The sequence below is a fragment of the Meleagris gallopavo genome, chromosome 1 (genome assembly GCF_000146605.3).
Source record: "Meleagris gallopavo isolate NT-WF06-2002-E0010 breed Aviagen turkey brand Nicholas breeding stock chromosome 1, Turkey_5.1, whole genome shotgun sequence".
NCBI classification, from domain to species: domain Eukaryota; kingdom Metazoa; phylum Chordata; class Aves; order Galliformes; family Phasianidae; genus Meleagris; species Meleagris gallopavo.
Genome location: NC_015011.2, coordinates 129,775,374 through 129,786,707, shown reverse-complemented (window position 1 = coordinate 129,786,707; position 11,334 = coordinate 129,775,374). Strand labels below are relative to the sequence as shown.

The 11,334-nt window shown below is 40.7% G+C and overlaps 1 protein-coding gene across 2 annotated transcripts in view; it reads left to right on the top strand.

Annotated features, from left to right (window-relative positions):
- The first annotated feature begins 6,484 nt into the window (after positions 1 to 6,484).
- TBC1D8 (TBC1 domain family member 8) overlaps positions 6,485 to 11,334 on the top strand; it is a 36,962-nt gene continuing 32,112 nt past the window's right edge. Inside the window, exons 1-2 of one of the 2 annotated variants that reach the window (XM_031557617.1) lie at positions 6,485 to 6,620; positions 9,803 to 9,921. In XM_031557617.1, the coding sequence (XP_031413477.1) occupies positions 6,500 to 6,620; positions 9,803 to 9,921 (240 nt within the window). In that variant the 5' untranslated portion in view covers positions 6,485 to 6,499. Of the gene's footprint in view, positions 6,666 to 9,802; positions 9,922 to 11,334 lie in introns of both variants that reach the window. The other variant, XM_031557616.1, reaches the window with a different exon arrangement.

Sequence of the window (11,334 nt, the reverse complement as noted above, 5' to 3'; positions counted from 1 at the left end):
AAAAATCCTTATGCAATAAATGGAAGAGAGGAAGATGACATGAAAACAGTGTTAGTAAAGGATACTTCGTAGTGCCCAAGTCTGTGTTTATGGCTCTGTTTCCAAGAGCTCTTCCTTATGAAAACCTTGCATGAGGACAAGAAGAACGCAAATAGTTTACCCAAAGCTTAAACTCTTGTCAAAATTTTATCTAGCCTTGCCCACAGCTGGAATTCAGACAGGCAAGTGATTTCCTCTTCCCTTTCATTTTTTCCCCATGTTTCTGTGTAACATGCTTTGAACTTTCCTGCTCATGTGGCTTTTCCCCAGCAGAGCACATGGCCCAGGCACTGGCAACAGAGGTTGTGACTGCTCCCCACCAAGCCCAGCAATCGCATCTAAACCCATGTGCTGCTCTTGGCTCCTTCTGTTTGTTTGCTTTTTGTGTCTCTGTTTCATTCTCCTTGTACAAAAGGTGAGAATGCACTTGTGTGTGGGGAGAGGGCTCCAGGCTGTCTTTGCTCAGACCACCAGTTTAGGCAACCCTGTAAACCAGTCAGCAGCCACAGTAACTCTGTATTTTTCAGTTGCGGAGGCCAAACAGACTAGAAGACAACAGGAAAGTAATTGAGAGTGCCTAGTGGCAGAGTTCAAGTAACACTGCCTGGTTCGCTTTAGCTTTGTTTACAGCATCTGTCAGAAACACAAGGGGTGGTTTTTTATCACAGTGCCCAAAGCAGCAGCCTGTGTTGAGTAATTTACAGGGCTATATGCTTGTGCGTTCCTGTTCCTAACAGTTTTCAGGCAGAAATCTGTTTTTACGTGTACTTTTTGCAATGCCAGAGGCTAGGCCTTCAGCTCTGCGGCCTTTGGGGCTTTGAGAACAGGCAGGGTGTGCTGTGAGTGAGGCCATATCACCTGGCGCTCCGGCTGGGGAGCAGTACTTAAACCCTGTGATTCTATGTGCCAGGTTCAAAGAGTAAACAAATAATAAAAAGAGGAAGAAGGAAAACCTACCTAAGTTGCGGTGTTTGATCTGGAAAAGCATGAGTTGGAAGTAATTGAAGGACTTGAGTGCTTAAGTTTCTCTGGATTAATAAATGCTTGAAGCATTAGGCCCTTCTACTGAAATCTAATGTTCAAGCTGATCTGTGAGACTTACTCCCTGCAAGGGAAACACTGTCTTTCTGCAGCACTTGGAGGAGCCCTCCTTCACCTTTTTTCTTGCATGCTTATCCAAATAAGTTCTGTTAACTTTTATTTTGGAGAGTGAAAAGAAGCTTGTTGGGAGAGACTGACTCCTGGGTACTGCTTTGTGTCAAAACCTATTTACATAATTCAGCAGAATTCAACAAAGCCAATGTCTGGTGTTAAGCTAAGACAATAAGGTTCTGTTAGTAACCTTCGCAACTGACAGCTCTTCTCTAACAAAAACATAGATTTTAGAAAAATCTAAGTGAAAGCAGCAACCTGCTGCACGCATGCTTCAAACTTGTAGAAAAACCTTGTTAAGATGTTAAGAAAGGTGTAAGGAAGTCCCCAGGTGTTCTGCTGGGAGGCACTGCTGGTGAGCAGTAGCTGCATTCCCAGTGTCCTGCACTGTCTCTGTTCTCTTGGGGATGGACTGCTGCTCTGGCCAAGGAGCAGGACATGAGGATGAAGGTGTGCTGGAGTAGTTCTCAGGGTGCCTCTGCTCTTCATCTTGCCCCAAGCAGGAAGACCACCCTTGTGCTACAGCTGGAGTAGGCAGATGGACATGGGGACTCCTGAATTCCATCTGAATCACCGCACAGTGAGAGTCTGCTTGTCCAGTCAGCAAGTGTGCAAGCTGTAGTGCAGCTCCTACTTTATTTTTATGAAAAATCCAAATTGTCTGATTTGCCCTTTTTTTTCCTCCAAATTCTGATGCCTGAGCAGCTGAGCTTATAGCTGCTAACTTTCCTTGCAGATCAGTGTTTGCTCATAACCAACCTGCACTGTTGACTACTTCCACTTTGCAGTAAGAATGTTTTCCTATTGATTAAAATGTTTTGTCAAGCTGCTGCTTTTGCTGCCCAGGCTTGTTTTTCATACTGCCTCTATATCTGTTGGGGAACAGAAGCAGCAAACAACAGTAAAAGGGAGCTCTGAACATTCAGAGACATGCATCATGCTCTATCACTTTGTTCTGAAGAAAGAGCTTGTCATTCTGCTTTTAAATCCTTGAATCCAACATCGGTGTTTCTATGTAACGAAGATAATGCAGCCTGATTCAGTGGAGACTGTAAGCACTTAAAACAGAGCTCTGACATAATATAGGTAAGCATAGCCACCAGTCACTTTTCTGAACAGTCCTGAACTAGTCCCCGCAGTCCCCAGGGGCCTCTTGCTGAGCATCTCTGCAGGCAGATGTGGGTTCAGGTGCTATAGTGTTCTTCTCCCTGTATTATCTGTTGGGTTCAGTTTGACAGTGAACCGTAAAATATGCCTTATTGCATACCTGCCCAGTTGTTCTGGTTTCCAATTCAATGAAGAAGACCTTTCGTTATCTCCTTCAGGCCTTTTAAACTATGATGGAGGTAAGCAGAGATGTTCTCATTGTTCTATGGAGAGAGTCTTTATACCTAGCAGAGCAGCGTACAAAAAATTATTAGTGTCTTGGGTTGTCTCTTGAGTATTGTCCTAAAAGATGGAAGTAGTAGATATTATTTCTTAAACTAGTTTCAGTTTTTAATTGGATTTCAGCTCTGATCACCCACTATCTAGTTTCTCAGAAGTTTAAAAGAATTTTTGATGTTGGTGAGGCCCTGGCACAGCTGCCCAGAGAAGCTGTGGTGCCCCATCCCTGGAGACACTCAAGACCAGGTTGGATGGGGCCATGGGCAACCTGAGCTGGTGGGGGGCAGCCCTGCCCATGGCTTGGGGCTGGGTGGTCTGTGAGAACCCTTCCAACCCAAAATATTCTGTGATTCTGTGAATTTTCAAAATATCTTGTGGATAATTAACACCAATTCAGGAAATAAGCCTGCATTTTTTAGTCTGAAAGATATATGTTTAGTAGAAAATGGTGTTAGATTAACTTACTGTAAACATGTTTCTTTGTCTAGATTGTAAGCTATGGGCATGACAGGATAATTCGTAATGGAACTTTTTATCTTTTTATGGGGGTATAAGGAAACTTATTTTTAAAGAATAAAATATGTTTTTGTGCATTTGAGAACCAGTTGGTTATAAAATGCCCTTAGTTAGCTTTTTATTTCTTCCTTTGAAGAAATGGTCAAAAGTTTTGTTCCACATCATTCAGCTGAAACTTATTTAGATAGTAAAATCTGATTGTGCGATTCACAATATCCTGCTTACATTCCATTTAGTTGTAGATTGACCTCTGTAGAAGAGAGACACTACTTATCTGTTGCAGAATGGGAAAGGATCCCCAGATTCCTTGCTATTTTTTATACCTGAGTGTGTTTGTGGCATTGTATCCATAATGCACATATAAAATAGATTTGCACTTTTGCCTTACTTTGAGGTATTCTAATTTCCAATGTCAGGGCAGAGAAATAAGCACAAAGTTAGATGTTTCAAAAGTAGGGATAAAGTGAAAGCTCTTGTGTATGGTGTGGGATTCGTAGGGAATTTTGATGTATAGGTTTGCTTCATAAAAAAACAGGCAGATGTTCCCACTGTCTGACTTTCCACTAAAAGGGATCAGATTTATTGAGGTGGAACATTTCATTTCAGTGGAGATGTTTCCTTTTTTGCTTCTGTCCTCTCCTCCTATCTGTTAGAAGCATACATTAAACCTGAGATTTGTGTCTGAATTCTAGCATGGCAGTGTTCTTTACGTTTGAAGAGCCTTGTACGTTTTGAATAACCCAAGATGTTCTCTTGGTGCTCTATAGCCGACCCTTCAAATCGGTCTGTGCAGTCAATGCAACATTCACTGCTTCCCTGAAGTAGTTCTGCATCCTGGGAGGTCAAAAAGTTGATGAGGAGCTGGTGGAGCAGCTTGTTAAGGGCAAAGCAATACTTTCGAGTTAAAGTTTCTTCCCCAAGTCTTGTCCCACAGAGAGTGGAAAAAAACAAAACAAAACAAAATATCGCTAACAAGGAATTTTGGGAAGGAAGCCTGTGTAACAGTTGTCTCTTTTCCTCTGTTTCTGAATCCTTCTAATTTTTGACTGTCCTAGAGATATAAATGGTTTTCCTGCTACCTGTGAGAAAGATCTGCTTCTTCCTAACATCAGTGTGTGCACCAAAGACATGCTGATTGTATAATTTCCACTAGATTACCATATCCAACTTGGATGTGCTTATGAGTGTTGTGTCCTTTTATGCCCTAGAAAATGCATCCTTAGAAGTTCCATCCCACTGACCCTCAGTTTCTCCTTTATATGTTATGGCACTTATACACTGAGGTTCCGGCTTGCTTGCCCTCCTTGGGCAGTGCTCCCCTTTACTGTTCCCCAACAAAAACCTTCCGGGTGTTTGAAAGAGATGGTGGCTGAGACAGCAGGGACAGGAGCAAGATTTTTAATTGTATGGTTCTCAGTTGAAGGAGGTAAACTTTTTTGTGTGTGATAGTTGATAAGCAAGATAGAAATTGTAAGCAGAAGTAGGCAATGAGAAGAGGAATTGTTTTTTCTCGTCAGTTTTTCAGGAACAGAAAAAGGAATTAATTCTGTGCAGACTAAGAAGTACAGTTTTGCAGCTCCTTGTGTACTTCCATAGCTTTTTTCATAGTTTCTGAAAACAATTACTTCACCAATCAGATGTTTGTTAAGTGTTCTTTTGGGATTTTCATAGCACTGTTAGTTGAGTTTTTCTAGTTACCTCAGTCAAATTTAAAAGAAATTCTTCTCCTAGATCTATCACCAGGGGAAATCATGCGCAGCACTTCATAAGTTTCTTCTTTTTCTTTCATGCAATGTCTCAAGTCTTTTGAAGTTTGGAAGTTAAATCGTAGTATTGTTCTCTGCATCGTTTGATGCTGTCTTACTGGCTTTCATCCAGCCATTTTGAAGACTGCACGCTGAAGCTGATGCTGTGTTTTCTGTGAGTGTGGATACGTTGCTACCTTTTATACATGGATGATTCTTTTTACTTTTATTTTTTGAGAGGGCATTTTGCATTTTCTGGTATAATATAAAATAGTCTTCAAATTCAGGTCTCCGTTTTAAACACATGGCTATTGTCTCTTGAGGAGCTGAATAGTCTCTCACGTTTCTCACAGTGTAGTTTTAAAACATACCAGTGTCCAACTTCTGCTTAGTTTTGGTGGCATGACCAGTGTGTGTGAACACAAGAAGGAAGTAGTTGGTGTAATTATTTTTGCTTTTGGAAGGTTTTTGACACTGCTTCCTATGGGATTCTTACACCTCCTAGACAAGAAAGTTGCTGCAGTGCTATTTTGTTGTGCTGTAGTCAGTTTTCTGTGTTTTTTTTTGTTTTGTTTTGTTTTGTTTTGTTTTTTTTTTTTTGTCCAAGTGAGGTGGTACTTCAGAGTAGGACTTTGTAGGTCTTATTTTATTGTTTCCATTAGTCACTTACATGATGGACTGGTGAACACAATTACAAAGGGCTGGCAAAACTTCTGGAGACTGAGAACAATTAGTTTTGTTTTGGATTGATGGTAAAAGAGCAAAAATACAACTATAAATACAGAGTTTTGGTTGGAAAAGTTAAATGTGTAAAGGGAAAATGTAGCTTTGCATTGTATTTAAATCAAGTGCCAATTTAGAATGGGATACTGCTGCAAGCCTATTTGGGTACAGTTGTGGGTATGCAAAATATAGGAGGTGATTTTCCGATCTTCATACAGCTGAGAACTGACTATTAGCAAACATTGTGTCTGGTTCTGAGTGTTATGCGAGAGCAATGAAATGTTTGAAAACTATGACCTGTAAGGAAGAGATGGGTCAACTGGGGTTCATCTGGAACAAGAGAAATTGTGAAACAGTGGCAAATGATGTTGATGCTTTTTGAGTTTATCGAGTATTAACATCAAAAACTTTGGCCAATTATTCTTTGTGTTCTGGGGAGCAGGATTCATTTCCACCAGGAAGGTTTAAGTTTGTGGTGGTTAGTTGGTTTGTTTGTTTTTGCTGTAAGAATACATCCTGACACTATTGGTAGCAGTCTGTTGGGGAGGCAGTTACACCTTGGTTGTGGGAGGTTTTGAAGAACAGGTTAGACAAATACTATTTATGGCACAGGTTCTTTTATCCAGCTTGAGAACAGTGGCTGGAACAGTAATTTCTTTGGGCTCCCTCAGGTCTTCACCGTAGTTCTGTGATGATATACGTATACATGAGGCAGAACCAGAAGCACAAAATACTTCTCATGTGTTTGATCGTCTAATCTGGTTTGCATCTTGCATTTTGAGTAACTGCAAGTTGCAGCTTAAAACATGGGCAGAACTGTTATCGTCATGCTCTGTGTTTTGATTTTCTGGTTTTAGACATGGAAAGACTTGCAGGCTTCAGAACTGGTGGCAGTGAAGGTTGGTGCTAATGCTCTTTTCTCCTACTTTTCTCTTTGCATGACTGCAGGTCGCTTGGTGGGTGCCCTGGACGCTGTTCTGGATTCCAATGCGCGTGTTGCTCCCTTCAGAATCTTACTGCAAGTCCCAGGCTCACAGGTTTACTCTGCCATTGCATGTGGTGAGTTACTGAACGGATCAGAAGTTTACTGGGCCATAGCTATTGGTGAGTCACATACAAAAAAAATGTGAGCATGCTCAGCACCTGCATGTCCAAGAAACTCAAGGTAACCCCAGCTGGTCGTGTGCAGGTGTGAAGTTCTTGGCTACAGCTCACGTAACTATCTAATTAACCTTCAGTTAGAATCCAGATATTGATTGTGAAAAAGTGCTAACTAGGGAAATGTTTCAATAGAAAGCTTGCTTAGGTGAGGTTGTTTTCCATTATTTTTCTTTGTCTCTTGCAAAGCTATAATTCAATTCATATGCATATCTTTTTGTATGGTAGTCATAGTTGCTTACAGAAAGAAACTGTGTAGTCTTGGCTTTCATCTGTCTTGTCTTCTGCTCACTGCCTGTGAAATATCTTACAACACTTGATTATAATGAAATATAACTTGGACACTGAGAAAGTGCTACCTGAAGTAGGTAATAAATAGAGTTGCCAAGGAAGATGTCTAGTAGCTGGCTCTGCTGTGCACTAATCCATTTTACAGTGTTTCTGCAACTTTTGAAAGTCAAACCCATCTTCAGGAAATTGATATGGATGTGAATTGCAGCAGCCTTACTAGGGCGTGTTAAATGCCAGTGTTTAAACTCACTCTGTCCTTGCTTACGCAGTCTGCAGGGCAGTTCTTATCTTTTCTCCACTCTCTGAAATCTTAGCATTGATATTGACAGCACGTGTTTTGCTTTCGTTTCTTACATGGATCAAGCCATGAAATAGTTAGCCAAGGTAAATGTTGACATGTTGTTGATGATTTTTGATATTGCAGTCCTTCAAATGAAAGGGGCAATCTGTGTATTTGCACCCAAAAGTTTTTTATATTAAAGCAACTACAACTCAAAAGCTTGACTGGTTGGAACAGTTAAGGATTTTGCTGAGATAAACTTATTTGATTACTGTTCTCTAAAATTCTCTTTTGCTTTCTTAAATCAATACTCAGCACTGAGAAAATGAGATTTGCAGTAATGAGGTGGAAGGCAGAGGGATCTGTTTTGTATGCCATAAGGGCATGACGCGTACGCCGCTGTGAGAGCTGCATGGAAATTAAGAACCATGGTAGCAGGAGCTGTTTCTGAATAATATCTCTGTTGTGAAACCCTGAAGTGAGTGGGGAGAATGGACTTTGGCAACAGCAGATGGAGGAACAGCACGACCTGACCCTTTTCTTAGAAAGCTGGAGCTCCGCAAGGGACTTCTTTCTCCCCAAGGCCGCAGAAGTGGCTGTTACTGGTTTCCCAGCTCTGCCCTGGCTGGGCTGTTTGCTCTGTGCAAACAGGGTTTTGTTACTGGATTTGGAAGGAGCAGCAGGTCAAATTAAGTTCCTGCTATGTAGAAAAGGAGCAGCTCCAGCAGCTCCTTCCAGTCTCCAAGTGTAACTGCATTAGGGATAGCCATCATACCATTAGGCAGTTAATTAAGATGACATTTTCCAATTGTATGTTGGCGGTCCTGTGCTCCAGGAGCTGTAGGATGAAATTATAATTTATGCGTAAGGGTCATATCTGTGTTACAGACTTTTGCAAACCTCTGAGGGCTGCTGGGAAGTCTGATCCATGCCCAGCATGCCTGTTGTGGCAGAGATGTTTCAGTCCAGATGGTTAATCATCTGATACCACTAGGGGAAAAAAAAATGCCTGACCCGCAGGCCTTGTCTTCATCCATGTAATACTTCAGAAGACTTGTGGGCAAAAGAGAACCACAGAGATCAGCTAAGTGAGGTATCTTTGATTTTTCCAAGAGACAACCCACCAGCCCTCCCCTACAGGTGGTATCTTTTTGTTTGCCCAGGCGTAGGGAACTAACTCAGTATTTTCTTTGTGCAGCCATTTCAATATAAATGAAATATTTTTTTCACATTTCATATAAATGAAGTATGTTTCTGGTGTCCTTAACAATTGACACAATTCGTTTTCCTTACAAAAAGGCCATTTGAGGTTCTCTTCTTTCTTGTATTTTTTTTTTTTTTTTTTTTGATATCTAACCTTGATTAATGATATTTATGAAGTTCCATCACAAGACCTTCCTGTCAAGGAAGTTAAAGCTTGGAAAGTTTTCCTGCCAGTTGGCATTCTTTGTGGAAAACAGAGCAGAGGAGGGTGGAAAACTCGTAGCTCAATTTGTCTTTTGTTGTTGTTGTTGTTGTTGTGGGGGCAATGTGATGCATTTCTGAGGTACACACAAATACAATTTTGAGACAAGTTTTCTGTCTGAGATTGATTTTATAAGGATATTCCTCTATGCTTTACATGTCTCTTACATCAAACTACTTTTCTCCTTTCTTTCATAAGTAAGGCATAAGAAGAGCAACTGGCTGCACTCTTTTTACATACAACATTTAACCATTGACCAATAGAGTAGCCATATTTTCCCTTAATTGTCCTCTGTGTCACCTCTCTTGCTCTAACTCTCCTGTCATAATGATAAGCAGTTCAGTTTCAAGCAGAAAGAGCCAAAACAAATAGGTAATGTAATAACTAAAATATTATTTCTGGACTTAGAGAGAACACATTACATTTGAAAAACTTTATTTTTCAGTGATTTTCTGTTCACCAATTTTCTTCCCTAAACCTTGAAAAGATGCTCTTGTAGACCCTGTAGGTGTTGTTGAATCCAACTCCATTCATTTTTAGGTTCTTTAATTATTGCAAACAACTTTTCAAGTAGGATCATGTCATGTATGCATGCCTGTGTGGCAAGTGTGTGTGTGTGCATGTGCGTACAAAGGGAGAAAGGACAATCAGGGACTTCTGGGAATAAGACATATAACAGTAGTTTACAGTGGCTGCTTATGGAATGCTGTGTCAAAATAAGCTGTCTTCTAACAGACCAGTAAGAGGTTTTGCTGGTTTTTCTGCTTTGACTTTTAATGCAGCATTTGCTGGCTGAGAATGTTTGAGAAGATAAAGATAAAAACACTAAAACTATTTTCCTAAAACAATGAGTTTTTTGTTTTTCTCTAAGTATACTGTTACAAATTAGACCTTTTTGTCCTGTTTGCTACCAACAGTTCTGAGGTTGAAAGTTCAGTTTCTCAAAGTGAACTTAAGTAACAATGCATTTTATTATTTTCAGTTTTTTCTTCCTTTCAACTTTATTTTATAGGTTGAATTTTAATTCATTACTTTTTACCTTTTTAGGTGCCACTGCCGAGGAGATAAATCAGCACTGGGAGTGGCTGGAACAAAACTTGCTCCATACTTTGTCTGTTTTTGACAATAAAGAAGATATTGTTAGTTTTGTCAAGGGGAAAGTAAAGGTAGGGAAACTGTCTTACTTTTGTCCAATTAGTTGCAGGAAGTTATTCATATATTTGTCTTTGTTCATCTTAATACTGTTTTTTAGTTGAGTGTGCTGATCCAGCTAGTGTTCATTCTAAATGCAGTTAATCACCAAATCTACCAAATTTTTCTTGTTTATGTTCAATTATTTTACTTCTGCATATCTGTAGTCTTATTGATTTGTTTCCATCCAGGCTTGTAAGAAGCAAGAAAGTGTTTATGCCATCGTATTTTCACACAGTGACTCTATAGGTAGTGGTTTCTTGTAGAGCAGTGACTCCTAGGTCTTCTTTTGGCTAAGTCTCATTATTGGCTTGGCAGTGCTGACTGTGCCTCCAAGGGGACCTCCTGCCTGAGAAGGCTCCTCACTGGTGGTCTTACCCATGACACGACTTCTAAACAAGTTCACCTTGATCTGATGCGAGATGAAAACTATCTTTTCTGTCACACAGTCAAAAGGATGCCGGTCATTTGGACAGTTTCTGTGTGATGGTTAGAGAACAGTTATGACCTGTTGTTTTCCGTTAAGCATTAGCAGTCAGATGGCAGAAGCTGCTGCCACGTGGACAGTGAGGTTGTCTCCAGTGCATAAGGACAGCTGTCCTCTGGTGCAGAGCTGGCCTCTGCCCAGAGAACTGGAGCTGTGAGGCTGTCATGCTGCTCTCTTGGACTCTCTTCCTAAGAATTCGGCATGGAAATCACCCTGGGTTTTGCAAGGTGTCAACATCATGGCCAGTGACTGCAGTGACGCCTCTAGCTAGCTGCCGGGTGTCTGAATGGGCATCTTTTTAGAAAGGCATAGGTAGAATTTTAAGGATAGAGGAACTAGGTGATGAGGAACAGATTTAAAATAACAATGGCATGTGCACTGAAACTTGGAAAGCTTGGCATCCTGTGCTCTCCTTCTAATAAAACACACGCTCCAAGGGCTGGCAGTGCTGCAGGTCTGCTGGGGACCACTGTAACTGAGATCTTGCTGCAGCCTTCTTCTCAGTTAGAGTGATGCTCTCTCTCCATATCCACTGTTTTGTTCTGGAAAATTGGTGGGAATATAATGTTTCTGACAAATTTCAACCCTGCTGCTGTGATCTCAGTGGTTTCTGAAATGGGGAAGGAAGCACAATACATCACTGCGTAAACCTTAGCATTTATCTTGCTTTTTTAAAAGAGCAATTTTGATGTGCTGCACCTTGCTGAACGTTTAAACTTGCTGTGCCTGCTTCTGTTCGTGGTGCGGAGGCCTTCTCCTGGCACAGATCACATATCTAAGTACACTGACAGGTTCAAATAAAATTAATCTCTGTTGATAATGTTGTGGCGGCTGATTGCCTAGCACGGGGAATATTTAAAATTCTTCAGGTTTCATTACTTAATGTTAAACTCAGGTGCTG